This window comes from Ustilago hordei, assembly GCF_900519145.1.
Source record: "Ustilago hordei strain Uho2 genome assembly, contig: UHO2_contig_06, whole genome shotgun sequence".
Taxonomy (NCBI): Eukaryota; Fungi; Basidiomycota; class Ustilaginomycetes; order Ustilaginales; family Ustilaginaceae; genus Ustilago; species Ustilago hordei.
Genome location: NW_024545253.1, coordinates 485,096 through 513,083, shown reverse-complemented (window position 1 = coordinate 513,083; position 27,988 = coordinate 485,096). Strand labels below are relative to the sequence as shown.

The window sequence follows — 27,988 nt, the reverse complement described above, 5'->3', positions numbered from 1 at the left end:
CATTCTCATTCATATATCCTTGGCGACGATCAAAAGGACAGCCTATGAAGAGAACCAAAGGCATGAAGCTGCATAGGATGAACAAATACCATTAAAACGAAGCAAATCAGAGTCAAGTAAACGAAAGTGACAGTGGAAAACAGTGGGAGAAGAAAACAGCAAGAGGCAGTGATCCGAGAAAACAAAACGAAGCTTGGAAGACAAAGTAATGATAAAAGAGCGTGTATGAGAAGCAGTGAAACGAGCATGTTTGACGTGCGAGATGAACTTGAGGGTCGGGCCTGCCTTTAAGGAGACGCATAGGTTCCATTAGTACTCATCGTAATCTTCCCGCCTATAACCCTGATTCCTCATCCTCTTCTCTCCATAACCAACCGGAACTCTACCAGCTCCCCTCACCGCGCTTTCTTGAGCCTTAGGAGGTCTTGTCATGCCCAAAGCCTTTAGTATCAATGGTAAGAGGAAGTGAACGCTCATAACGAAGAATGTGGTGGCGAGGGTGACAAAGCTGATAGCGGTGGTGACTCGGTAATGTTTGTAGTTGAGGTATCGGTTTTGGGCTAAGAAGGCATTCGCTTGTTCCAGAGTGTTGATGTTAGCCCAAACACCGATTGCTGCTAGTTGTTGAGTTGTTGAGGTTGCAGGGTCTGTGATTTGACCTTCTGCGAAGATTTGGTAGATCGATCGAAGGAACACCTTCTGTCCATCGTTAAAGGGTTCCGAATACTGAGGGCCAGCGATGAAACTTGGATGTTTCTGCACCGCATAGGCCGTATACGCAGCTGCGATAGCCAGGAAGGCACCAGAGAGAATGAGTTCCACCAACCCGACCAAGAGGTATGCGTAGGTACCTTTACCAGTCCTCTCTCCTCGTCGCTTGGGGAACTGCGCACAAGCAAGCACAGCAGCCAGGTTGGCGAACGCAAAAGCAAATGCGGCGATGATGAAAGCAGCGAGTACTACGGTAAGCATTCCATTGTCTTGAATCTCAACAAAGTTGTTGATTCGTGATTTCTCGCGAAGGGTTTGCCAGCGGGCGTAATCCCATGCGTTAAGACCGAGGAGAGTTACGGAGAATGCAGTGATGGCTAGTTGGAGGGGGATTTCGAGCAGTTGCGGTGCGAAAGGCGGGCGAGAGTGCGGTGGGGCCATTGTTAGGAGTTGGATGACACCAGCTGAGTAACTGGGAGACTAGGGTAGAGGACAAGGTTGTGATGGTGGATGAGAGAGAGGTGGTCATGATAGTGAAGAGGGCGGGGATGGATGATACGCTCAGGGCGCCAGAGAGGAGTTGAGAGAGGGTCATTCACGATCAAGGGCAGCGGCTCACACTCGCACCCATGGGGAAATGTTGGTTCTGGGCAGGAACACAGAACTTCGCTTGGCAGAAAGCATCATCAAGGCATGCCAGCAGTGTGCGGGGCATTTTTGACTTGGACTGCAATCTGTGCAGCTCTGCGTCGTGCAACGCCTCTCTCTCTCTTCTCACCTACTCCTGCTCAGAGCCGAGTTCACGTGCTGCCTAGGCGACCATATCACCACCCAAAACAGCGCAAGTAGTAGTTTCGATCTCACACCTCACACAGACAGAGCTCGGAGAGAATGATTTCTATGCTGACTATCATGGTCGCGATCAAGCCTAACACTTTCTGTCAATCCCCCGTCTCGCCTCCTCCTCTCTGTACTCAAACATGACCTGAACCCCGACAAAAAGTGTCGCACAGGCACCAAACATAAACTTCAGCCCTTCCCAATCTCCCAAAAGCTGTTCTAGCATATACTTGATTCCATCAGTCCCGATCGCAAACCCAACCAGATTCCCCGTCGTCATCATCAACACATTCCCCACTCCTCCTATCGCTGCTATGTGTCTGAACCACCATCGATTGCCGTACTCCTTATACGGCAGTGTTTTGCGGGCTATGACTTCGGGTACGATGAAAAACGTAATCAACCATCCCCAAGCCAGCAGCTTTAGCGAAAGATCGTGCCAAAGTGCGACAAAGGTGAATACCAGCAAAGTGGATGGGATCTGGTTTTTCGCTCCACCAAGTGGGACGTAGATGTAGCGTACGATCCAAAGATTGTAGCTCCTATGCCAACTGCGCCAGAATCCGAGGGTGGAGTAGTTGTTCGCCATGCACCTAACCATGTTTTCGGGGGCTTCGACTCCGTCAGCCATTGCCCAGAGACGAAAGAATCGCCAAGGGATTAGGAGTTTCAACCAGACAATGATGAGGTTCCAAAATCCGATCATGGACAGTTCGAGGGGTGTTGCTCCGGTCCATGCCTTGGTGTCTTTGATTGCGTTTACGTAGATAAAGTGCAGTATCAACTCCATGGTGAACAGCGAGATGACGAACCGGATTGCATAGCGAACCACAGTGCGGGTGTCGATTCGGGTTGGCCGTTCGAGTTGATGCGTAAAGTCGTTAAACGTCATTATCGGACCAGCGATAAATAAAGCGGGATAGAGAACGTAGAAAAGGTAGCTGGAAAGGTTGTATTCTTCGAGATGGCGTGTAAGACGGGTACGTTCTTGATAAGTGGCTTCACGAGGTTCGTGTGTCACCTCGGACATTGCTCTTCCTGCCTGCCCTCCAGCATTTGCTTCTGCTTTCGCCCAGTGGTAGTCCAAGGCAAACGAAACGAGTCGGAGCATGGTAATGTTAAAGTTGATCTGCCAGCGCGGGAGCAAGCCTTTAAACGCTTCCAAGAACTCCAATGCTGGAGAGATCTTGCTATACTCGAAACCATCGTTCCAGTGCACAGCAAAGAGTGTGCCAATGTTAAACGCGAAGGCTACCCCAGGCGCTATCCTCCTCCCGCCCAGTGTTTTCGCCAGGGCATAGTTGGTGACCAGGATAAGCAGGAGTTTGAGAGAGTTGGTGCCGTGAAGAGCAAAGACAAAGGCCGAGGTAAAGACGGTGAGGAAGGGTATGCGGTTCGTCTTCACCTGTGGTTGAAGGGATGATGAGCCTTCGAGGCGGGTATATCTTGCAGATGCGGAGGAGGGTAGTAAGGTGAAGATTTTTGAAATAAGGAGGTAGAGACCCATGATGCATATTAATGCTGGGACGTAGTCTCTGAAAGATCGGTATTGAAAGTCGCTGTCATCTCGTAGTCGACCTGCGATCCAGCCTGGTTTGAGGTGGCCCGAGTAGGAGTAGAAGTTGGGGTTGGATGGGGTGCTTAATCGGACAGGGACCCAGACCATGAGAGGGACAGCGATGGCGAAGACGAGGTAGTAAAATCTGAACTCGAGTGTGTGCCATCTACCCCTCTTTGCGCCTCGCGGTGGCTTTGTCGAGGCTGTCGATGTCCCTACTGTGGTGGGAGCAGAACCATTCTGAGTTGTACTTTGACCAGAGAGGGGGCCTGTGTCGATGGTCAGAGATGCGATGCCGCGTGACCCTAGCAGCCGTTTTACGGTTATATTCGACGGTGTTATATCGTTGACAGCGCGAGAGCTGTTGGCAGGTGTGGATGGCGGGTAAGAGGAGGCGCCATTTGAGGTGGCTGCTGTCATGTTGCCTTGGTTAGCAGCATGCTGCGAGGGAAGAACAGGGCTGGCAAAGTATATGGGTAGCATGCCCTGACGAGCGCCAGGTGGTAGGGGCGGTTGAGGCTGAAGCAGCTCTGATCGAGAAACTTTTGTGCTTCGCTCCAGATGATGAGGGGGAGAGGTGCAAGCATGTTAGGGGGAGGCCTGAGCGAGGAAGAGGAAGGACCCTTCAAGCTGTGCCGTGTGTATTGGCGCTGCAACGCACAACGCGCAAAGAAAGTGTTGGTCTCTCCGCAGCTTAGTCAGGCTGACGTGTTCATCATTTCGAAATTGCAGGACTTTACGCCGGAAACACACACACTCGGGACACATTCGAATGGTCCAACATCAACACTTTCGATATGGACCTCATTCTACGATTCTAGTTCAGGCCACCTCCAGCTAGACGGTGACACTGTGGCATCATGGCGGTTAGTATCCACATCACACGCCTTCTAGCACCACCCAGCCAATCATCACAGCCCACTAAATTTGCTCTTTCCCTCTCCTCGGTGCCGACTTCGAATTGCAGATCAACTGGATCCTCCTCATCAGCCGACAAGGCAAAGTACGTCTCGCAAAATGGTTCACCACCATGTCGCCCAAAGCCAAACTCAAGATCACCAAGGACGTCACCCAACTCGTCCTCGCACGAAGAACAAGGATGTGCAACTTCCTCGAATACAAAGATAGCAAAGTGGTCTATCGAAGATATGCATCCTTGTTCTTCGTCACAGGCATCAGTCAAGGAGATAACGAACTGGTAACGCTTGAAATCATTCACAGATACGTCGAGGTGCTCGATCGATACTTTGGCAACGTCTGCGAGTTGGACTTGATCTTTAACTTTCAAAAGGCATATGCGATCTTGGATGAGTTGATTATTGCGGGAGAGATGCAAGAGTCAAGCAAGAAATCAGTGTTACGGACGGTCAGCCAGAGCGATGCTATTGAGGAAGCGGAACAGAGCGAAGATGTAAGTCGCCTTGCAACCAAATGTGTTGCTTTACTGCGGGGAAATGCGAGTGCATTGCTGACACTTACGTTGCTTGTATATCTTTTTGTTTGACCTTGACAGTCTTTGGCCAGGATTGGCAGCAGGTCAGGGTAAGCACCTAGACCTTGCAGTCCTTTTCTGCCGTTCAATCTCTGTCACTCTCGATATCCATCATGTTCCTGTCAACTTTGTACACTATCAACTCGCAGCAATCAGCTTTTGTTTCAACCCTTCTTTGTCGAGTAGTGGAGGTGCGCTCGTTTTGTACGCATTGAGTCAGCAGCAGTGATGAAGGGCGAAAAATTGGGTTCGTGCTATCCCGCACGCTTGGTAAAGGCATACAGCAAAGTACATATACAAGGAAGGAATCAGCTCAGATCGGCGATGAGAAGCCAATGCTCAGAATCTGTTACATCGGAACGCTCCTCACACGAAAGCCATGTGGGCACAAGGCATCGAAGAGACGGGCGCAGGGTCTCACACGATCATCCGGAGTAAAGGCTTCAAAGACCATCGACCGTGCTTCTGGAACTCGTACTCGCACGGAAAGTGGAAGCGAGGAGGCAATGCGAGCATAGAAGCCGAACATGACAGGCGTTTGTTGGGAGGGACCACGGAAGCAAAAGTGCAAACAAAGCCGGAGTCGTGCAAGGTGTAAGTAAGGGGGATCTCGGTTGTGTTTGCTCGCTCGTTTTGTGCATTTGTGCATCACTTCTCTTCCTCCCTCTCTCTCTCCCTCTCTCTCTCTTGCAGCACAGCAAGACTTTTACACAACTGCTCGTAAACGGTCTCGTTCAGAGCTAATCTTGACCACCTAGAATCTCTTCTCCATTGATGATGTTCAAGTAGCACAAACGTTGGGTATCGAGCAAGAGTTGATCCAGAGAAGGTGAGGAGGAAGGGAAAACGCGAATCTGGGCAACTTGGGAGCAAGGCACAGGCAAGGGAGGGCTGATGCTGAGATTTCACGTTCAAAAAGCGAGGGCAGAGATATGGAATAGACGCAGCATGAGTTCTTCGAGGCAGATGGAGAGAGTGTATAACCAACCCATTTTGCAGTTGTATTGTGTGTGGAGTAAAGCGAGCGAGATGAGTGATGCGCGTGGGTCACGTGCTCCTTCGCTCACCATTGAAAAATGCGCATCTATCCATTCGCACGATAATACATTTTGCAGACGCCTCTTTCACGCTCCTTTTGGAAAGCGAAACAAACAACAGGTCCGTGCTACCCTCCTCTCACAGCTTGGCTTGAAGCAGCTCTCGGCCTGTGAGAGAGTGACCGCTCAATTGTTGCTGCTTGTGATGTTGCATCGCTTCCATCCGTCGCCTGCGTTGGCCTCGATTTTCAATCCTTGTCATTCCCAGCGAACTCAGAGAGTGAGATTGGCAGAGAGTGAGATTGGCAGAGAAAGAGCCAGAGTCCATTCACGCCAATCTTGGATTCAATACATATACTCCTGCCCCGCATTCTTGGCTTTTGTTTCTTCCACCATCACCATCACTGCCATCATCAACAACCTTTTCCCATCACCCACCACCACCCCCGACACATCTATAACCAAAAATGTCCGACTTCAAGTCCAAGGCTCTCTTCGAGCAGATCTCCGACGGTCTCAAGAGCATGGATGACAAGGAGAAGAAGGACATCCAGAAGAAGGTACGTTTCATTCATCATTACAGCGGCCTGTATTCTGGCCCGCTGTCAGCTAGCTGCTGCTCTCCGCCTGTTGTTCGCTTGGCGAGGATGTCGAGCATGTGTCAATTCCTCCACACCCATCCAGAATGGCGGCATTCAGCGACGGCGAGCAGATGATCTTCGCTAGCTTCTCAACCTCCACGGCTCACTGCACGACGAATGCATTTGCTGACCCGCTTTTTGCGTCACTTTGCTTCCTGTCCACTCCCCTCGTTGCTGGTACTCACTTTTCGAACAAACCTCGCTCCTGCTTTCTCCTCTGTCTCACGCTCCGACGCTCTTTCGATAACAGACCAACGGCTGCTTCGAGATGCACGTCAAGAACGCTGGCGGCAAGGAACTCGTCTGGACCATTGACCTCAAGAAGGTACGTTTCAATACCTAACCAGAGACTTGCGCCTTTACTCAATCATTTGCGGTAACCTCGGCGCAGCGCAGTCCGATGCAACCATGCAACACAGAAGCAACCAGAAGGCGTGATATTGGTCCTTCCAATCGCCTTTACTGCCGTTCGCGATCTTTGGCCGACATTTGGCTCTGCCATATGACTCTGCGCGCCTCGCTTCAACACCGCCTCACCGGCGACTACCGCAATGGTCGTGCAAAGAGCGGCTCTCCCGCTCCCACCTCGTCCGTTGTTCATCTCGCTGACTAACTCTCCTCTAACCCATCTCTACAATCTCAACAGAACGCTGAGGCCTACGAAGGCAAGGCAAAGGGCAAGGCCGATGTCACCATCAACCTCTCTGACGACACCTTCATCGACCTCGCCGATGGTAAGGTCAACGGCCAGAAGGCTTTCATGTCCGGCAAGCTCAAGGTTAAGGGCAACATCATGCTCGCTACCAAGCTCGACAACGTTCTTAAGAGCCAGAAGGCCAAGCTCTAAACAGTTTTTTCACACGACTGGTTTTCTCTTAAGACATTAACATGATTGGCCTGTAACCTTACCACCCTCGACTTGTGCTTGAGTGTGAATGTGTGTGAGGATCAGTCGTGGCAAGAAAGCTCCTTTTTGCCTGCATCCCAGTTGCATTTGCCACCAACATATTTCAAGGCGATATTATCGTATCCTCCATCACTTGTTGCTGTAAACTTGTTACTGCCCAGGAGGTAGTAGCATCTGAAACTGCCGAGGACCATAAGCACAGAAATGTCAGTCTCTTTTGTCTGCTTTCAAAACTAAACGAGACTGATGTTGGGGGAGCAAGGCAGGACTTACACATATGAAGAGCGAATCCCAAACCATCCTTTCTTGGAGCAAGTGCCCAGTTTTGCAGTTTGGAAATGATCCTTAGATTTATTTTCAACGTGGAAGAGATTGTCTGTCCTGTAGCAGATGACGGCCCTGAGGGAGGAATGCTTGTTATTTTTGAACGTTTCACTGGCCAAATCTTGGGTGCATTCTTTGAGATCGCCGCGTTTCATGTGGCGGTGGAGGGTTGAATGATGTCCGATCAGGGCTCCGGCTTGGACGGTCACGCTGAGGAGCGCAACAAAGAGGAGGCAGGTGAGAGATTTGAACCCAGACATGTTGGCTAACAGCGATACCGAGTATGGATGGAGGAGGAGAAAAAATGTCAAGCAGGCAAGAGAGATCAGTTATATAGACAGTTGGAAGAGCTGATTGGTCACTGATCATTGATCTGTTGTAGACGCATCAAATGAAGCGTGTGGGGGACGACAACCCAAGCCGGAACAACCAAGTCTCTCCGGCAACGTTATCTGCGTGTAGGTGGGTACGTCAACGCAAGATGAAGTGGGGATACAGAACGCCATTGCCACAGCCCCAAGAGCGCTGATGAAGGGCGGGTCAGTTGGCGGCCGATCAAGCCGCAACTTGCAAAGTGTACCACAATTGCAAAGTCTCAGAGCGAATTGCCCAAGCACTGTGAGGCAGAATGGAGTGCGATTGCGCCAGAGACATGCAAGACACTTATAGAAAGCATGTCAAGGCTTGTAGAGGCGGCCATTAGGGCAAAGGGAGGTGTCATAGGCCTTAGGACACGGGCATGGAGGTTCATAGAAGGGGAGCATAGAGCACCAAGACCATAGCAGGCCTAAGGATGGTTGAGCAAGAGGCCGGAGGCCTAGCTGGTACTAGTAGCAGGCGTAGTGGGAGAGCAACTTGACCGGCCTGTATGCAAGGAGGCCAAGCACGTCATGGAGGACCGGCCTGTATGCAAGGAGGTCCAAGCACGTCATGAAGGACCGGCCTGCTGACAAGAGGTCACCGGTAACCGGCAAGCAGCTCATGAGGAGGAGGAGCAGTGTCGATGGAGTCGACACAACTCATGAGGAAGAGGAGCAGTGTCGAAGGAGTCGACATAGCTCATGAGGAGGAGGAGCAGTGTCGAAGGAGTCGACACAGCTCAAGAGGCACAGGGGTGCCAAGCAGGAGAGGCCCCTGAGCAGTACTCGATGAAGAAGGCACTTGTCATGGGCCTGGATGCTCATGAAGCAGGAGAGGCCCCTGACCCATGAGGAGGAGGAGCAGTGTCGAAGGAGTCGACATAGCTCATGAGGAGGAGGAGCAGTGTCGAAGGAGTCGACATAGCTCATGAGGAGGAGGAGCAGTGTCGAAGAAGTCGACATAGCTCATGAGGAGGAGGAGCAGTGTCGAAGGAGTCGACACAGCTCCTGAGGAGGAGGAGCAGTGTCGAAGAAGTCGACATAGCTCATGAGGAGGAGGAGCAGTGTCGAAGGAGTTGACACAGCTCATGAGGAGGAGGAGCAGTGTCGAAGGAGTCGACATAGCTCATGAGGAGGAGGAGCAGTGTCGAACGAGTCGACATAGCTCATGAGGAGGAGGAGCAGTGTCGAAGGAGTCGACACAGCTCATGAGGAGGAGGAGCAGTGTCGAAGGAGTCGACATAGCTCATGAGGAGGAGGAGCAGTGTCGAACGAGTCGACATAGCTCATGAGGAGGAGGAGCAGTGTCGAAGGAGTCGACACAGCTCATGAGGAGGAGGAGCAGTGTCGAAGGAGTCGACATAGCTCATGAGGAGGAGGAGCAGTGTCGAACGAGTCGACATAGCTCATGAGGAGGAGGAGCAGTGTCGAACGAGTCGACATAGCTCATGAGGAGGAGGAGCAGTGTCGAAGGAGTCGACATAGCTCATGAGGAGGAGGAGCAGTGTCGAACGAGTCGACATAGCTCATGAGGAGGAGGAGCAGTGTCGAAGGAGTCGACACAGCTCATGAGGAGGAGGAGCAGTGTCGAAGGAGTCGACATAGCTCATGAGGAGGAGGAGCAGTGTCGAACGAGTCGACATAGCTCATGAGGAGGAGGAGCAGTGTCGAAGGAGTCGACACAGCTCATGAGGAGGAGGAGCAGTGTCGAAGGAGTCGACATAGCTCATGAGGAGGAGGAGCAGTGTCGAACGAGTCGACATAGCTCATGAGGAGGAGGAGCAGTGTCGAAGGAGTCGACATAGCTCATGAGGAGGAGGAGCAGTGTCGAAGGAGTCGACATAGCTCATGAGGAGGAGGAGCAGTGTCGAACGAGTCGACACAGCTCATGAGGAGGAGGAGCAGTGTCGAAGGAGTCGACATAGCTCATGAGGAGGAGGAGCAGTGTCGAAGGAGTCGACATAGCTCATGAGGAGGAGGAGCAGTGTCGAAGGAGTCGACACAGCTCATGAGGAGGAGGAGCAGTGCCGAAGGAGTTGACACAGCTCGAGAAACACAGGGGTACCATGCAGGAGAGGCCCCTGACCCCTGAGGAGGAGGAGCAGTGTCGAAGGAGTCGACACAGCTCGAGAGGCACAGGGGCGCCAAGCAGGAGAGGCCCCTGACTCCTGAACAAGTACTCGATGAAGAAGGCACTCTCTGGAGAGAGAGCAGGAGCAGCATCGCTGGCGACGCTGTGAAGAGGTATATAACCATGCTTTCTCATCATCATAGGTCGAGTGGATCCCCATCCACTCTACTCACCATATAACTAGTCAATACTTAGAACACAAGTGCTCATTAGTTAACAGTCAGCATAGCAGCAATCCATCAAGATTGCTCCTCATCGTAGTGCGTGTGTTGTATCACCACTACCTGACAATCCGTAGGCGCCCATAGCAGGTAGCGGTCCGGATATAGATAGAACCGAAGGCAGTAGTCCACTGCGGTCCGGGGATCACTCAGCATTAGTCAGCACACTGGACACTCGTGTTGACGCGACCAACCTCACCACCAATCTCATCGACATTCACCAACAACCTCATCATCATCAACACCAACACCAGACCCTGGTATCACCATAACCTTCATAACGACATTGATCGTGCCGAGCCACCTCTGAACGGAGTGTCCACAGAGGTCAGTCGAAACCCACAATAGCTGTCGCACAACTTGACAGTCACCGAGCATCTCGACAGACAGATCTGGGTTCCAGGCGCGCGACCCCTGACAGCACTCTCTGGAGAGAGAGCAGGAGCAGCATCGCTGGCGATACTGTGAAGAGGTATATAACCATGCTTTCTCATCATCATAGGCCGAGTGGATCCCCATCCACTCTACTCACCATATAACTAGTCAATACTTAGAAACACAAGTACTCATTAGTTAACAGTCAGCATAGCAGCAATCCATCAAGATTGCTCCTCATCGTAGTGCGTGTGTTGTATCACCACTACCTGACAATCCGTAGGCACCCATAGCAGGTAGCGGTCCGGATATAGATAGAACCGAAGGCAGTAGTCCACTGCGGTCCGGGGATCACTCAGCATTAGTCAGCACACTGGACACTCGTGTTGACGCGACCAACCTCACCACCAAACTCATCGACATTCACCAACAACCTCATCATCATCAACAACAACACCAGACCCTGGTATCACCATAACCTTCATAACGACATTGATCGTGCCGAGCCACCTCTGAACGGAGTGTCCACAGAGGTCAGTCGAAACCCACAATAGCTGTCGCACAACTTGACAGTCACCGAGTACCTCGACAGACAGATCTGGGTTTCAGGCGCGCGACCCCTGACATTAGAGTGGATCGTTCAAGCAGCTCCTCACGATCACCATGACGGATCAGGACCTTAACAACAAGCTAGACCGGCTACTAGCACTAATGGAAGCTCAGCTAGAGCTGACCAGACAAAGCCATCGGGAGGAACGACTACGACGAGCTCATCTGACTGAGGAGGCAACGGACCTCTCTCACTCAGAAGACCAAGCAGGAGGAGGAGATGAATCCATGATAGGAGACCCCCATACTCCTACTCCGGCGCCACGATCAAGACCATCAGTCTCATTCAACTTGAATGAGCATGCTGAGACCAACTATGAAAAGTATGCTTCCCCCACCGGGCCGAAGTATCTCAAGACCAGGGACCCCTACAGCAGGAGCCGAGTGGACCCTTATGTTCAGGACCAGGAGGAGGAGGCAAGCATCATGGCAGATCGTTCAAAGCCCATTGCGACCCCGTTCCCAAAGTTCAATCCCCGAGACATCGAGATCTACATTCTAGAAGCCGAAGCTTGGTTTAGGTTCAATCAAGTCTACGAGCACACCCGGATGATCAACCACCTGGGTTCTCAATTGGAAGGTACTGCTCGAGAGTGGTGGACCTCAAAGCTACGCTTTGATAGAGCTAGAGAAGGGAGGTTATTCAATGACTGGCAGTTCTTCACCAAACGACTAGCTGAACAGTTCAACCCCCGGAATGCTAGGATGGAGGCTTACAACAAGCTGCTAGCTCTCAGACTCACTAGTGATGCACCAGGAGCTGCCACACGACACGTAGAGCAGTTCAGAGACTTGGAAGGACAGGTCAACCTAGGAGACAACTGTCATAGGCCTTAGGACACGGGCATGGAGGTTCATGGAAGGGGAGCATAGAGTACCAAGGCTCGGGTCATAAAGGAAGACCACCATAGCAGGCCTAAGGATGGTTGAGCAAGAGGCCGGAGGCCTAGCTGGTACTAGTAGCAGGCGTAGTGGGAGAGCAACTTGACCGGCCTGTATGCAAGGAGGTCCAAGCACGTCATGGAGGACCGGCCTGTATGCAAGGAGGTCCAAGCACGTCATGAAGGACCGGCCTGCTGACAAGAGGTCACTGGTAACCGGCAAGCAGCTCATAAGGAGGAGGAGCAGTGTCGATGGAGTAGACACAGCTCATGAGGAGGAGGAGCAGTGTCGATGGAGTCGACACAACTCATGAGGAAGAGGAGCAGTGTCGAAGGAGTCGACATAGCTCATGAGGAGGAGGAGCAGTGTCGAAGGAGTCGACACAGCTCAAGAGGCACAGGGGTGCCACGCAGGAGAGGCCCCTGAGCAGTACTCGATGAAGAAGGCACTCTCTGGAGAGAGAGCAGGAGCAGCATCGCTGGCGATACTGTGAAGAGGTATATAACCATGCTTTCTCATCATCATAGGCCGAGTGGATCCCTATCCACTCTACTCACCATATAACTAGTCAATACTTAGAAACACAAGTACTCATTAGTTAGCAGTCAGCATAGCAGCAATCCATCAAGATTGCTCCTCATCGTAGTGCGTGTGTTGTATCACCACTACCTGACAATCCGTAGGCGCCTATAGCAGGTAGTGGTCCGGATATAGATAGAACCGAAGGCAGTAGTCCACTGCGGTCCGGGGATCACTCAGCATTAGTCAGCACACTGGACACTCGTGTTGACGCGACCAACCTCACCACCAATCTCATCGACATTCACCAACAACCTCATCATCATCAACACCAACACCAGACCCTGGTATCACCATAACCTTCATAACGACATTGATCGTGCCGAGCCACCTCTGAACGGAGTGTCCACAGAGGTCAGTCGAAACCCACAATAGCTGTCGCACAACTTGACAGTCACCGAGTACCTCGACAGACAGATCTGGGTTTCAGGCGCAAGACCCCTGACAACAACGAGCTAACCATTGACCTCTTCAGAGGAAGCCTTACTCGCAGCATACAGGAGAAGTTTGAAAGGAATCCACCGAAGGAGCTATGGGAGTGGTTCCGGGAAGTCGAAGAGATCGACCGACAAAGGATGCTGTTGCAGCAGGCCTCAGCTAGACACGTGCAAGCAAACAACGCGTCATCTCCAGGAACTCGGCCAATCCAGAGTTCAATTCCCGTTCGGCGATCGGCTGCGCAACCTTATTCAACTCGATCACCGGCTCCACCTTATCTTCCGTCTCAACCTTATCGACCGCCACAACCTTATCCGACGCGACACTCCACCCAACCCCTTCCCCACTCAAACAATCGTCCTCCTCCCCATCAACCCACTCCAGCTCCAAAAGGAACCCCGGCACCATCAGGAGGCAGCAACAACACCTGCCATTTGTGCAATGGTATCGGACACTGGGCCAGGAACTGCCCTAGCAGGAGGGTAGACTCTCTGGGATCACGACCTATGGGACCAAAGGTCATGGTCGTCACCAAGGACCCCCTCGACGAGGCCTCTGACTCTGGAGATGGCCGCTCAGGCAATACCGAGCCAGAGCAGGAGGACATGGACCTCCGGCCTTATCAGCAGCATATGGACTCGGAATTCGATCACGAGGAGGAGCAAGACGATGATGATGACGAGGGAAACGTCAGTGGGGTGATGCACTGATGGCATGCATTGCTCTACAAACCTCCTCGCCATCACTCTGTATATATCAAGATTGTCAAGTATGTTTCTCGACCAGTGGAGGCAAAGCAGTACTGGAGCTCTCTGGAATGGTTCAAGACCATCCTGCTCGAATACTAGCTGATACCGGTGCTGGTTTGTCCATAGTTTCAGATTCTTTCATTAGTAAGTACCAAATACCAACAAAACCCATAAAAACAAGATCGATCCATGGTGTCACCGGACACCAGCTATCCATCAATAGTGCTGCGAGCATGCAGGTAACTATTGGTAACCACAATCTGGGTGTGGTCGAAGCTTCAGTGGCCAACACTGCCGACTACGACCTCATCCTAGGGTTCACTGAGCTAAGGAAGCTCAAGCCCACCATACGATGGGATACGGGCCAGCTGGAGTTCAAGACTCAGGAGCAGGACCGACCCCCGAAGAGACCCCCTGAAGCAGCAGGAGCAGGGGACCTAACCATGAGGAGACCAACCCTTCATGGTAATGAGTTTGTCTCAGCAGAGCGCATACTACGAGCAGCTCTGGAAGATGGACCCATAGGGTTCATGCTGTTGGAGGAACCACCATCATCACTCCCGGCCTTTGGTTTCGTACCTACAGGCACCGACAAAGGAATCGAGATGGAGGTGGAGGTGGACAAGGTGGTGACGGCTGCGGACATACCAAAGCCATACCAACACTTGAGAGATGTGTTCGATGAGGTGGAAGCAGACAAGCTGCCCCATCATACCGAGCATGATCTCCACCTCGAGTTGATAGAAGGAGGCAAGCCACCTCAAGGGCCTCTATACCTTAAGGGACCCAAGGAGATGTCCGAGTTGAGGAGGTACTTGGATGAGAACCTCGAGAAGGGGTTCATAAGACCATCGAAGAGCCCAGCACGATCACCAGTGCTCTTCGTACCAAAGAAGGATGGAGGTCTCAGACTCTGTGTCGACTACAGAGGTCTCAACGAGATCACTATCAAGAACAGGGCACCATTGCCCCTCATCGAGGAGCAGCTGTTCTTGCTCAGGAAGGCAAGGATCTATACCAAGCTAGACCTTAGAGCAGCATACAACCTCATCCGGGTTGCTAAAGGAGATGAATGGAAGACAGCGTTTGGCACTCAGTTGGGACTCTATGAGTACCTAGTGATGCCCTTCGGCCTAGCCAATGCTCCGGCTCACTTCCAATCATTCATCAATGTCATCTTCCGAGACATCATTGGAGTATATGTGGTAGTATACTTGGATGACTTCCTGATCTTCAGTGACACTGAGGAGGTACATGTGAAGCATGTCACCGAGGTCCTCACTCGCTTAAGGAGCAACAGGCTCTTTGCTAAGCTGTCCAAGTGTGAGTTCCACACCAAGACGGTGGAGTTCCTGGGTTACATCATCAAGCCAACGGGTATTGAGATGGACCCAGAAAAGATACGGACTGTCAAGGAGTGGCCGATGCCGGCGTCTATCCATGACATCCAACGGTTCCTGGGTTTTGCTAACTTCTACAGGAGATTCATAGCTCACTTCGCTCGGATAGCCAAGCCATTGACATCACTGGTGAAGCCGACGGAACGCTTCAAGAAGTTTGAGTTGCCGGAGGAGGCCCAACAAGCCTTCCATCAGCTCATTCAGGCGTTCACATCAGCAGGAGTGCTTCAGCACTTCGACTACCACCTTCCAACAAGGTTGGAGACCGATGCAAGTGACTTTGCTATAGCAGGAGTACTCAAGCAGGAGCATGAAGGACGATGGCACCCAGTGGCCTTCTACTCCAGGAAGATGTCTTCTGCCGAGAAGAACTACGAGATCCATGATAAGGAGCTCCTAGCGGTGGTCGCCTGCCTCACTCAGTGGCGACACATGCTAGCTGGACTACCTAGTCAACTAGTCATCCTCACGGACCATGAAGCCCTCAAGTACTTCAAGTCCCAGCGACGCATCACTGGCCGACAGGCTCGATGGGCAATGCTACTAGCAGACTTCGACTTCATCCTGCAGTATCGACCAGGAGACAAAGGTGGTGAACCCGATGCTCTCACCAGAAGGGCAGACATGCAACCAGCTGGTGAAGAGCAGGATCACAATGTGAGGCAACTACTGCCTCCTCGGGTGTTTGCGGAAACAGCGGACCATGACTCGACCCTAGTGGCTCCCATGCTCTCGATGGAGTCCATAGCATCGAAAGGGCTCAAAGACCTGGTCAAGATCTTCCAGCCCTTAGATCAAGAGCTACAGGAGATACACTCGAAGAAGCCCTTCGAGCTCAAGGACGACCTATGGTACAGTGGAGGAAGGTTAGTCATCCCCAAGGTGACCATGCCAGGGAGGACTAACAACCGACACTCAAGGAGTGCCAAGGAAGTAGATGGACAGTCTCTCTCTGTAGAGCACCTGCGATTCATGGTGATGACCCAATGCCATGATGGTGTTACTGCCAGACATGTAGGAAGAGATGCTACCATCAAGGCAGCTCAACGGCACTACTGGTGGCCAAGCATGACAGCTTGGATTGCTGACTATGTAGCTAGCTGTCCAGTTTGTGCGAGGTACAAAGCTCCTCGTCATCGTCCGTATGGCCTTCTACAGCCACTTGCCACACCAGACAGACCCTGGGGCTCGATATCCCTCGACTTCATTGAAGGACTACCACCTTCAAAGAACTATGACTCCATCCTCGTCATTGTCGATAGGCTGACCAAGTTTGCCATCCTGGCCCCGACCCATAAGACAGTCACGGCCAAACAGACTGCAGTGTTGCTATATGGACACATGGTTAGACTCTTCGGATACCCTGATCACATGGTCTCGGACCGAGGCAGGCAGTTCATATCAGGAGCATGGAAAGCTTTTGCAGAGCAGATGGGTGTGAAGCACTCACTTAGCACGGCTTATCATCCTCAAACTGATGGTCAGACAGAGAGAGTCAATCAGGTCGTGGAGCAGTACCTAAGGATGTACTGCAACTATGAGCAGAACGACTGGGCAGACCTGCTGGACACTGCAGCCTTTGTATACAACAACACGGTCCACAACAGCATTGGTGTCTCACCATTCTTTGCATGCTATGGATGGAACCCCAAAGCCCATCCTGACATCCCTCAACGACTAGGAGTCAATGATCCAGGTCGCTTCGAGTACCTCATGGATGGGAAGGAGCGTTGCAAGTATCTTCAGGAGCAGATCAGGGAGGCACAGCGTCGGACGGTGGACCAGTATAACAGGAAGCACAAGGACATCGAGTTTAAGGTGGGTGATATGGTCTATATCAACCGCCGGAACTGGAAGACCAGGCGACCTACACCGAAGCTGGATACCCGGTTTGCAAGACCCTATCCAGTCCAGGAACGAGTGGGACGCCGAGCATACAGGATCACATTGCCAGCAAACCTTAGGGTTCATGATGTGTTCCATGTCTCCATGCTCGAGCCAGCAAAGACTAGCTCACTTCCTCACAGGACAGACCAGCCAATCATACCATCACTTCCTGATGAAGACCTCGACTTCGAAGTAGAAGCACTCATTGACAAGCGCTCATTCAATGGGACTACGGAGTACAAAGTGCTTTGGAGGGGGTACTCAGAGGAGGCAGCCTCTTGGGAACCCGTCTCAAACCTCGACTGTCCCGACCTCATCCGGGAGTATGAGGTATCAGAGGGGGGAGGAGCGAGCAGAAGAAGGAGGAGAGAGCAGGAGGAGGAGTAGGAGGAGAGGAGCTAGTATGAACCAGACACAGAAGCATGACTAGCCTCAACGGAGCTCGGCTCTTAAGAGGGGGGTAGTGTCATAGGCCTTAGGACACGGGCATGGAGGTTCATAGAAGGGGAGCATAGAGCACCAAGACCATAGCAGGCCTAAGGATGGTTGAGCAAGAGGCCGGAGGCCTAGCTGGTACTAGTAGCAGGCGTAGTGGGAGAGCAACTTGACCGGCCTGTATGCAAGGAGGCCAAGCACGTCATGGAGGACCGGCCTGTATGCAAGGAGGTCCAAGCACGTCATGAAGGACCGGCCTGCTGACAAGAGGTCACCGGTAACCGGCAAGCAGCTCATGAGGAGGAGGAGCAGTGTCGATGGAGTCGACACAACTCATGAGGAAGAGGAGCAGTGTCGAAGGAGTCGACATAGCTCATGAGGAGGAGGAGCAGTGTCGAAGGAGTCGACACAGCTCAAGAGGCACAGGGGTGCCAAGCAGGAGAGGCCCCTGAGCAGTACTCGATGAAGAAGGCACTCTCTGGAGAGAGAGCAGGAGCAGCATCGCTGGCGATACTGTGAAGAGGTATATAACCATGCTTTCTCATCATCATAGGCCGAGTGGATCCCCATCCACTCTACTCACCATATAACTAGTCAATACTTAGAAACACAAGTACTCATTAGTTAACAGTCAGCATAGCAGCAATCCATCAAGATTGCTCCTCATCGTAGTGCGTGTGTTGTATCACCACTACCTGACAATCCGTAGGCACCCATAGCAGGTAGCGGTCCGGATATAGATAGAACCGAAGGCAGTAGTCCACTGCGGTCCGGGGATCACTCAGCATTAGTCAGCACACTGGACACTCGTGTTGACGCGACCAACCTCACCACCAAACTCATCGACATTCACCAACAACCTCATCATCATCAACAACAACACCAGACCCTGGTATCACCATAACCTTCATAACGACATTGATCGTGCCGAGCCACCTCTGAACGGAGTGTCCACAGAGGCCAGTCGAAACCCACAATAGCTGTCGCACAACTTGACAGTCACCGAGTACCTCGACAGACAGATCTGGGTTTCAGGCGCGCGACCCCTGACAGGAGGTAACACAAAGTACTAGAGCACATCAATATGTTGGAGATTGCGATCCAGTCAGTTGAGGAGTATGGTATTTAACGATGATGGTGGTGGTAAGAGACAGAGAGCGAGAGAGCGAGGAGTCTATATATATATATACAAAAGGAGAGCGGCGGAGAGCCGCATTAACTGCGGAGCATAACAAAGCATTTGCCTTGAGTAGGTTGTGACACATTTTAGTCCTTCTACTCGGCCGTAAGCACTACCTTCACTGTCTCCACGCTTTGTGCGGCTTTAACTTCCTCAACTGCCTCCCTCAGTGGTAAGGCAGGAGGCTGCCGATCCACTGCATCATGCTTGGCCTTCAGTCCCAATCCCTGTCGCGCGCGCTGTAACATGGTCTTTCCCACCGGCTTGGTAAAGAGGTCTGCTAAGTTGTCTGCAGTGTTGATGTACTTGATCTTGACCTTTCCGTCTTGCACGTTATCTCTGATGAAATGGTACTTGGTATCGATGTGCTTTAACTTCCAGTGTTGCGCGGGATCCTTGCTAACCTGAATAGTGCCAGTGTTGTCCGAAAAGATTGTGGGGATACCGGCGTCAATGCCTACGGTCTTGAAGAGGTGTTTGAAGAACAGGATCTCTCGTGCGGCTTCTGTCGCGGCTACGAATTCTGCTTCCACTGCCGATAGGGCAGTGCAGCGCTGAAGAGCTGACTTCCATGATACCAGGTTACCGCACACGAACGCCGCTGAGCCAGATGAGCTCTTGCGTTGTGCTGTGGCATCGCTTGCCCAGTTTGCATCGCTGTGCGCTGTCAGGAAATCTTGTTGCTTGTCGCTGCCATATTGCAAGTGGGTGTCACGTGTGTGGTCCAAATATTGGAGTACCTTTTGTGCAGCGTTGTAATGCTCCTTTGACGGCTGTGTCATGTAGCGTGCAAGCACGCCGACAGCTTGGCTGATGTCCGGACGTGTTCCATTTGACAGCCACAGAAGTTTGCCGACGATCTGTGGGTATTCCTTTCGCTCTGCCATGCTTGCTGCCGTCTCTGGGACTGGGATATCTTGGAGTGGGACGCTAGATTTCCTCCTGCGCTTGTCCAGGTGTTCATCCAGAAGCTGCTTGACGTAGCTGGTTTGCTCGAGATCCATGGTTTTTGCTTCTCGATTCCTGGTGATTTTGATCCCGAGGAAGTGGGAGACGTTGCCGCCATCCTCCATCCGCCATCTTTGGCCTATTTCCTCCTTGATGCGCCTTACTGTTTCTAGGGTTGGGGCTATAATTAACGTGTCATCGACATAGATGACCACTATTGCGAAGTTATCCCCTTCTCCTCTGGTGTAGATGCATGGTGCGCAGTCGAGCCTGTGGAAGTTTGAACGTCGCAGGAACTTATCAAATTCCATGTTCCACTCCCGTCCCGACTGTTTAAGACCATATAGTCCCTTGATGACTCGGTAGGCTTTCCCCGTCGGCACCTTGGCGCCTTCCGGTGGTTTCATGTAGATCATGTGGTTGAGCGTGGAGTTAAGGTAAGCCATTGTGATGTCGAGCTGATGGATTTCCCAGTTGCGCTCTACTGCCAAGGATAACAGGGCTCTTATTGCGCTGAGTGGTGCCACAGGCGCGAAGGTCTCTTCAAAGTCAATACCCTTCTGCTGTGTGAAGCCCCGTGCGACGAGTCTTGCTTTGTGCCGGACGGGTATGCCGTCGGCATCCAATTTTAGCCGAAGGACTATTTTGGAGTCGACCAGTCTAGTGTTTGGTGGAACATCCACTATCTCCCATGTTCCCATTGCCTCGAGTCCATCTAGCTCCTTGCGTATGGCTTCCTGCCATTGTTGCGCATCATCACCGGCAAGTGCTTCCTTTAAGGTCGGCGTGAGGTTCAAGGCGGCTGTATGTGCTTCTCCAATCATCTCTTCGACATCGAGCTCCGACCTGTTGTCGTCGGTAGGGTCGGTGGGCGGTGCAGTGTGTGGCTCGGGGAGTGGATCCTCCATGTCGAGTACTTCCACCTCCAGTTCGGGCTTGTCGCTATCTGCCTCGGGTCTAGTGCCTTCTGCTTCGAGGCTCTCGAACCCGAACTGCAGTGGGCTCTGCACGCTGGGGCGATCATGCCAACCTTTGGCTTCGTGGAATGTGGCTGAGTTGCTCCACCGTATGGATGGGGAGTGGCCGGGGGTGAAGAATTTCCATCCCTTGTGCTCGTCATCGTATCCGACCATGATTCCTGGGATTGCTCTTACGCCGTGCTTTCCTGCGTGATCTTTCCTGGGGAGGTGGACCCAAGCGAGGCAACCGAAGACACGCAGCTGCTTGGCCAAACCATGCGCAGACTTGCGATAGAAGTCCTCGTATGGAACCCTATTTGCTTCGGTGGAGGGTGTCAAGTTCAGTGTGTGCCCTGCGGCCATGATGGCGTAGGGCCACAGCTCCTTTGGTACCGATCTCTGAACCAGCATTGCACGCATTTTTTCTTGAAGGGATCTAATCATGCGCTCTGCTCTCCTGTTCTGGGCGCTGACGTATGGTGTGGTTTTCTGCCACCTGAACCCTGCTTCTCGTTTCCATTCCTCTGCTCCAAAGCTGGACCACTCTGTTCCGTTGTCGCTGCGGATGCACTTTAGTGTGTGGTCCGTTGCTATCTCTGCCGTCTTGATCCATGCTTTTAGGGCAGGGAACGCTTCGGCCTTGCTGAGGAGTGGTTTCACATATACGTAAGATGACGAGTCATCTACAACTATCAATGCGTGGTGGTAGTTGGGATGGCCTTTCAGGTCCGTCATCAGGTCAATGTGTACCAGCTCCAGAGGTGCCTGGGCTCGCTCTGTCTTGCTGCTTGTCATTCTTGCGCGTGTTTGCTTTGCTTGGCTGCAACAGTTGCAGTCCCTTGCATCATGTCCAAGCTGTGTCTCTTTTCCTAAGTAGTGGGCCTGGATTTGCTTGGTCTTGTTCCTGCCAGGGTGACCGAATCGTTCATGCCATAGTTTGCTCGTTGTGTGGCTTGCGGGCTTTGCTGGTGTTGTGGTGGCATCAATGCCCTCTAGGGGATCATTGAGCTGTGCTGCTAGGGCGTCGCTGTAGACCTCCCATCTCTTCTTGCGCCGGTTGGTCTTGCTCTTGACCATGCTCCCATCGTGTTGGAGGATAGTAGCTCCAGACTCTTCAAATATCACGCGTGCACCATTTTCAGTCAGCGCTGGGATTGACAATAGGTTCTTGCTAAGGTTGGGGACGTGAAGTACATCAGTGAGCGGTATCTTGACGTCTCTTACTCGCAAAGTTGCATCGCCTATAGCCTGTACCCGCAACCGTTCATGCCCAGCAGTGTCTACGGATCCTTGCTTCGGCGTCGAAGCAATGAGCTTACCCCCATCACGTACCATGTGATGTGTAGCTCCTGAGTCAAGAATCCACGTGCTGTCTTGGTTGCGGTTGCCAGTGTTGCTTACGAAGGAGGTGCACCCGAGTCCCTATTCCTGCTGAGTAGGGGTTCGCTCCTGGCTGTTGGTGCAGTTTATGGCGATGTGCCCGGGTTGCCTACACTTGTAGCACTTGGCCGGTTCATTAGGGTGCGCAGGGTCACGCCTGCCCCTGTTGTAGCCCTCTTGGTTAAGGACCTGCCTGTGCTCGCCAGCTTGGCCTGCCGGACTTCTGTTGCTTGCAACTCTGGCCGTGGCTCGGATACGACCTGAGAGCTCGGCTTCTTGGTGCTTCTTGGCTAGTGCATGGTAGGCATACTCGTAGCTGCAACCAGGTTGAGCGGCTTTGAGGGAGTCTACTGTCTGGGTGTAGAGCCAGTCGTCCTTGACGCAGCGGTACAGAGTAGACTTCTTGAGCTTTTCGTCCATGCGGCTTCCGAGCCTGGCTGCGTCATTCCAGATTTGGTCGAGCTCCTTACCGAGGTTGACAATGTTCCGCTGGGCTAGCTTTACTTCGTGTACTCGGTTGTGGATGGCGGAGAGTTTAACTTCGTCGTTTATTGTGAGTGCGGCCTTGAGTTTCCTGTAGAGTGTAGAGCCGAGTTGCTCCTCCTCACCTTGCTCCCGCACTGTGTAGGTGTCGATGCGGCTGGTGGGTCCGTGGTCGCAGGAGGATAGGATGAGGCCCAGCAAGTGGCTGTCCAGTTCCTCATCATAGTCGGTGTGGCCCCTATGAATCTCCTCAGTGAGGATCCGCTTGGCGTTCTTGACCGGCCGGATACAGTCCATGAACATCGGCTCCCAGATGGCCCAGTTGTTCTCGTTGAGCTTGACGATTTGCGATATGATGCTGAGCACCGACTTGGGGATCTTCTCCGCTTGGTTGGTGTTGGGTTGGATGTTTATTAGCGAGAAGGCGCGCTCCAGGACTTGGTCTTCATCCCAGTCGATGTGAGTTTCCCTGATCATTTGCATTGTGCGTTCGAGTAGCGCTACGCTGTCTACTCTTGGTGGCATCTTGGTGGCGGTGCGCTGGAAGCTGCTGAGCTTCAGACTCTATCTTGGTGGCGGTGGGCTGGAAGCTGCTGAGCTTCAGACTCTATCTTGGTGGCGGTGGGCTGGAAGCTGCTGAGCTTCAGACTCTTAATCAGTTGAGGAGTATGGTATTTAACGATGATGGTGGTGGTAAGAGACAGAGAGCGAGAGAGCGAGGAGTCTATATATATATACAAAAGGAGAGCGGCGGAGAGCCGCATTAACTGCGGAGCATAACAAAGCATTTGCCTTGAGTAGGTTGTGACACATTTTAGTCCTTCTACTCGGCCGTAAGCACTACCTTCACTGTCTCCACGCTTTGTGCGGCTTTAACTTCCTCAACTCAGTCCGATCTCGGAGTGATGTAGATCAGATCTGTAAAGGATTGGGCGGAGCAGATTCAGTCGGCGATCAGGCAAAATAGATCTAATCGGGATCACGTGAGGCAAATCTGATCGGGAATCGGGCTGAGCCGATACAAGACAGAGATCGGATACAACCATGTCCCGCTCGTTGTTACACACTGTCATTAGGTAGGATACGCCCACAGTCGGGCATGTGCCACACGTTTGTATATAAATCTAGCAGGGAGCTCGAGGCTCCCGCCACATTAATTTTCAGTATGTCAATATAGTTAGTGTTTTGCTCTTTAGCTTGAACACCGTACTTTGACTGATATCTCCCTATCATCGTCGCCGAGTGTCTCCTTTATTTTAACACAATATAGCGCTCCAGAAATCGCCCCACTTTAAAATAATTCTCGACTTTTATTCACTGTACATAGAATTGCATACACAGCTTTATGATTTTACGATCAGAAAGAGTGAAAGCAGAGCTTTCCAACGGTATAAGGCAAGCATGGATCCTCAACACTGTTCATTGAGTAATGCGATGATTTTTCGGACGGTTTATGCGCGAGCTGTAACATCACCAGTCTGGTCCACCACAAAGCCTGACCTTATAATGTGCGGCATTGACGTTATTGCCTTCTATCAGAGTCCGGTGTTTGCACGTCCAAAGGCTTCCACTGCTCGCATGCAGTCGGAAAAGTTGCGCTGAAGGCGAGTCGTCACGAGTAAGCTTGCTAAAATTCACTGTACTCTCCAGCACAGAGCTATAAGTGTTTTCAGCTTACGTCCTGGCGCTTGAACCATCACGAATCGTCTCCTCTGGGTGCACCCTCGATCTGAACAGTCAGCAGTTGAAGATACGTCGGTATTTCTAAGGGCCGACATGTTAGATCAGAGCATTCGGGACCGGGAGGCCGAAATAACACAAAGTGCCTTGTCAACATACCCCCTGTATGTCTTGGTGTCAGTCCTCGAGCGTAGGCTGCATGTGCTCCCACGAGCTTTGCATCTATCTCATGTGCGGGATCAATGCCTTTGTTTTCTATTGATCTGCGGTCTTGCTCAAAACGAAAGGCTACGCCGCGTGACGATTGCACTTCATCCCACTGGCGAGCAAGCGTCACTTTGTCTTCGCTATGATGCCGGGTATCGTCAGCGACACACTTTTAAAGCCTTGGAGAGCACCGAGTCAATGACTGATAGCTTTGGCTGAAAGGAAGGGCGTCGTAGTGTCAAGATGGGTTTGACCAATGCCACCGACGATAACAATGGTTGCAGAGGAAGCGGGACAAATGTGAGGGATCAACATGATCGCGTTCTAAAGCAAGCATGTCTTTGCTCAGCCCTTAAAAGTGGGCCAAAGCCGCCTACCTGACCCAGCTGTTTGCTGCCATTATGCACTTCTTGTCCGCTTCTGCTTCTCGCTCTGTAGCTGAAACCCTGACATCGCGTGAATCAAGCCCGAACCGTCCAGCACGGTCAGGTTCTGTTGCTCATCGAGCACCCGTTGGCGTGTGATGAGAGTCCTGCACAGGACACAGAGCCGGTAACTAACACATACATAGCTGAAATATTGTGTGGCATCAACAGTATCGCCCTCTACCCTTTGCACGTCTTTGCACCAGCTCAGTCTCGAACAAAAGCAGCAGCATAGGTACAGCAGACCAAATCAATGGCAACGTTGAGGTTCTCAGCTCAGCGAAACCTCTACACAGCAAATAATACACTCCATGAGACTGCATAGCTCGGATAATGTGCGGCATTAACATCATCACCATCTATCATTCGCCCGGCGAACAAGTCGGCAGTATCGGCTTCGGAGCCATGGGTCTTGCCGCATCCTACGGTGAACCTGTTAGTCAAGACCAAGTCGACACCGTTCTTTCCCGTTGCCTCACCGATGGAGTCAACTTCTGGCACACTTCCGATATCTACTCTCCTCTCGGAAGCGGCAAGTAGAGTTACAACGAGAACCAAATTGGTACTTTCTTCAAGAACCATCCTGGTTCGCGCGAAAAGGTTTTCCTCTGCACCAAGTTTATCATGAAGTACACCGAGAGTGGTTACACTAGGCAAACAATGATTCGCTTAAGCGACTGGGCGTAGACAAGATCGATTTGTACTACGCCAACCGAGCAGACTCTAACGTTGAAGTTACGGCTACGGCTGCGGCGTTGAAGTAGTTCAAAGAACAGGGGAAGGTTCGATACATCAGTGTTTCCGAGTATAAGTTGGAGCAGCTAGAGGCGGCCAACAAGGTGATTCGTATTGATGCACTTCAAATCAAACTTTCTCCCTGGGCCCCCGAAGTTCTTTACAATGAGATCCTCGATTGGTGTGTTAAAAACAACACCGCTCTCGTCGCTTACTCCCCCCTCGGACGCGGTTTCCTCACAGGTTAGTACAAATCGGTTTGGGACTTCGAAGAAGGTGATTTCCGTCGATACAACCCTCGCTTTCAGGGTGAAAACTTCAACAAGAATCTCGAGTTGGTCGGCGACATTCGCAAGATTGCGGACAAGAACGCCACCCCAGGTCAAATCGCTCTTGCTTGGTCCTCCAGAAATCACCCACGATCTTTTCTATTCCGGGTGCAAGAAAGGAGAAGAACCTAATCGATAACAATAAGGCAGCTCATATTCTACTGACCAAGGAAGAAGTCGCAGAGATCGATGGTGTGATTAACAGCTTCAAGATTAGTAGTCAGAGATATGACGCTGACTTTATCAAGACGGTTGCTTTATAAGTGCATGACAACGGAAGGATGAAGGATGGATGAAGGAATGTATTGTATCTTCTTCGGAAATGCTCCTTTGTCTTTTGAACGTCTTTGCAAGCGTGAGAGTGTGTGAATTTGGAAGCTTCAGATCGACGTCGAGATTGATTTCAAGAAGATCGTGTAAAGGGATACAGTCCGAACGCAAACATCACGATGGGTTTGCTTTGTGAATGACCTTGAATAAAGAAGTGGAAAGGTATGCAAAAGTACAAAGAGAAAGCGGGATTGCATGCAATGGCGGAAGATCACAACGTGAAGTTTTGGCGAAAGAGACGGACAGTTCAGCACTTGAACAGGCCAGATAGGGTGAAAGTAACGAACGAGACTCGGGCCGAACGCTAACAATGCTTTTGAGATTAGCGCTTGAAGATCGTCACACAGTCCTCATCCTCCAGCACATGATCCGCACCGACACGCTGTCCTCTTGGGTGCTTAGCACTCTTACCCCAAACCATTGCGAACTTGAACTGCTTGATAATCTCCTTGTGAATAGCATTACAGAAGTCTTCCACTGTACTCCTACCTGTCTTGAGCACGACTGGCGACGAGTAATCCGGTGCCGCCTTCCTTGGTTTTGTGTAAACTCGCACCAAAGAAAGTTCCTGCCACATCTTCTCCACCAGCTCATCGTCCACGTTCCACCAGTGCTGCGATGAAATGGGTACTGAGTTCGGGATCTTGTAGAGCAGGTCAAGCTCTTCGATGCTGATTGAGTCGATCTTGTTGAGAACGTAGATGGCAGGGATGTAAATACGGTTGCCCTCGATAACGTCGATGAGCTCTTCGATGTTGGCGTCTTGTCGGAAGGAGACGTCGGCGTTGCTGATACGGTATTCGCTGAGTACGGCTTTGACTTCGTCGTGATCGAGCTTGGTGAGGGGAACAGTGTTGGTGATGGCGATACCACCTTTCTCCTTTTTGCGAACGACAATGTTGGGTGGCTTTTTGTTGAGTCGAATGCCGAATCCTTCCAATTCGTTCTCGATGATAGCTTTGTCCTTCAGCGGCTTTCCTACATCGAGCACAATGAAGATAAGGTTGCATGTTCGGGCTACAGCAATGACTTGTCGACCACGACCTTTACCGTCCTTTGCACCTTCGATAATACCGGGTAAATCGATGATCTGAATCGGAGCGCCATGCACCTTCATGGTTCCTGGAACTGATGTGAGGGTGGTGAACTCGTATGCTGCTGCTTCTGATGTAGTACCTGTCAAGCCTGACATGAGCGTCGACTTGCCGACGGAAGGGAAACCGACGAATCCGACCGAAGCTACACCGGTCTTGGCAACATCGAATCCAATACCAGGCCCACCACCTCCACCACCAGAGGGAGTGATGAGCTCTCGTTTCAACTTGGCGAGCTTAGCACGCAATTGACCCAGGTGATAGGATGTGGCCTTGTTCTTCTGGGTTTTGTTCATCTCATCTTCAATCTCCTTGATCTTTTGAACCGTCGTCATGTTGGTGGAATGTGTTTGCTCGGATTCAGTCCGGCGCGGTCAGAATGGGTGAGGTAGGGCAAGCTTTGTCGTAGTGCCCTGTTGCAGCGAGATGTATGCGTAGGGAGTCGTAGTAAGCGTAAAGTTAGATATAGATGTGTGGTCAAGATGACAGCTGGCTGGTGCTTGGTGGTGAAGGAGAGGTGTGAGTGGAGATTTGTGGAATGGCCAAAAGGCAAAGCTTCTGAGCTGTAGGGGAAAAAATCGATCACCTTCCGCACGACAGCAACGAAAAGACAGAGAAGAACTGCCTTTTAGTTGAAGATGCGTCGGCAACTCAAGCAAGATG

At 51.7% G+C, this 27,988-nt stretch overlaps 9 protein-coding genes across 9 annotated transcripts; 4 read left to right on the top strand and 5 right to left on the bottom strand.

The window, feature by feature from the left end:
* Nucleotides 1-309: 309 nt before the first annotated feature.
* UHO2_03613 (uncharacterized protein) lies at nt 310-1,152 on the bottom strand (the record flags this gene model as incomplete). Its single annotated transcript, XM_041554219.1, has 1 exon — nt 310-1,152. One exon carries the CDS (start codon nt 1,150-1,152, stop codon nt 310-312), a length of 843 nt encoding a protein of 280 aa, XP_041410153.1.
* A 487-nt stretch (nt 1,153-1,639) lies between these two features.
* Nucleotides 1,640-3,529, bottom strand: UHO2_03612 (putative GUP1 - Multimembrane-spanning protein essential for proton symport of glycerol; the record flags this gene model as incomplete). Its single annotated transcript, XM_041554218.1, has 1 exon — nt 1,640-3,529. One exon carries the CDS (start codon nt 3,527-3,529, stop codon nt 1,640-1,642), a length of 1,890 nt encoding a protein of 629 aa, XP_041410152.1.
* Nucleotides 3,530-4,139: 610 nt separating this feature from the next.
* On the top strand, nt 4,140-5,359 carry UHO2_03611 (uncharacterized protein; the record flags this gene model as incomplete). The annotated part of the gene is made up of 4 exons (XM_041554217.1): nt 4,140-4,524; nt 4,643-4,816; nt 4,934-5,137; nt 5,295-5,359. 4 exons carry the CDS (start codon nt 4,140-4,142, stop codon nt 5,357-5,359), a joined length of 828 nt encoding a protein of 275 aa, XP_041410151.1.
* A 746-nt stretch (nt 5,360-6,105) lies between these two features.
* Nucleotides 6,106-7,126, top strand: UHO2_03610 (uncharacterized protein; the record flags this gene model as incomplete). The annotated part of the gene is made up of 3 exons (XM_041554216.1): nt 6,106-6,198; nt 6,530-6,604; nt 6,926-7,126. The coding sequence occupies 3 exons, from the start codon at nt 6,106-6,108 to the stop codon at nt 7,124-7,126; spliced, it is 369 nt and encodes a 122-aa protein (XP_041410150.1).
* A 163-nt stretch (nt 7,127-7,289) lies between these two features.
* UHO2_03609 (uncharacterized protein) lies at nt 7,290-7,770 on the bottom strand (the record flags this gene model as incomplete). The annotated part of the gene is made up of 2 exons (XM_041554215.1): nt 7,290-7,332; nt 7,460-7,770. 2 exons carry the CDS (start codon nt 7,768-7,770, stop codon nt 7,290-7,292), a joined length of 354 nt encoding a protein of 117 aa, XP_041410149.1.
* Nucleotides 7,771-13,921: 6,151 nt separating this feature from the next.
* UHO2_03608 (uncharacterized protein) lies at nt 13,922-17,527 on the top strand (the record flags this gene model as incomplete). Its single annotated transcript, XM_041554214.1, has 1 exon — nt 13,922-17,527. The coding sequence occupies one exon, from the start codon at nt 13,922-13,924 to the stop codon at nt 17,525-17,527; it is 3,606 nt and encodes a 1,201-aa protein (XP_041410148.1).
* A 1,323-nt stretch (nt 17,528-18,850) lies between these two features.
* Nucleotides 18,851-21,997, bottom strand: UHO2_03607 (uncharacterized protein; the record flags this gene model as incomplete). Its single annotated transcript, XM_041554213.1, has 1 exon — nt 18,851-21,997. One exon carries the CDS (start codon nt 21,995-21,997, stop codon nt 18,851-18,853), a length of 3,147 nt encoding a protein of 1,048 aa, XP_041410147.1.
* A 2,816-nt stretch (nt 21,998-24,813) lies between these two features.
* Nucleotides 24,814-26,164, top strand: UHO2_03606 (uncharacterized protein; the record flags this gene model as incomplete). Its single annotated transcript, XM_041554212.1, has 7 exons — nt 24,814-24,924; nt 25,009-25,104; nt 25,220-25,399; nt 25,491-25,597; nt 25,634-25,815; nt 25,846-25,910; nt 25,982-26,164. 7 exons carry the CDS (start codon nt 24,814-24,816, stop codon nt 26,162-26,164), a joined length of 924 nt encoding a protein of 307 aa, XP_041410146.1.
* Nucleotides 26,165-26,553: 389 nt separating this feature from the next.
* Nucleotides 26,554-27,660, bottom strand: UHO2_03605 (putative RBG1 - ribosome interacting GTPase; the record flags this gene model as incomplete). Its single annotated transcript, XM_041554211.1, has 1 exon — nt 26,554-27,660. One exon carries the CDS (start codon nt 27,658-27,660, stop codon nt 26,554-26,556), a length of 1,107 nt encoding a protein of 368 aa, XP_041410145.1.
* Between the last annotated feature and the right edge of the window lie 328 nt (nt 27,661-27,988).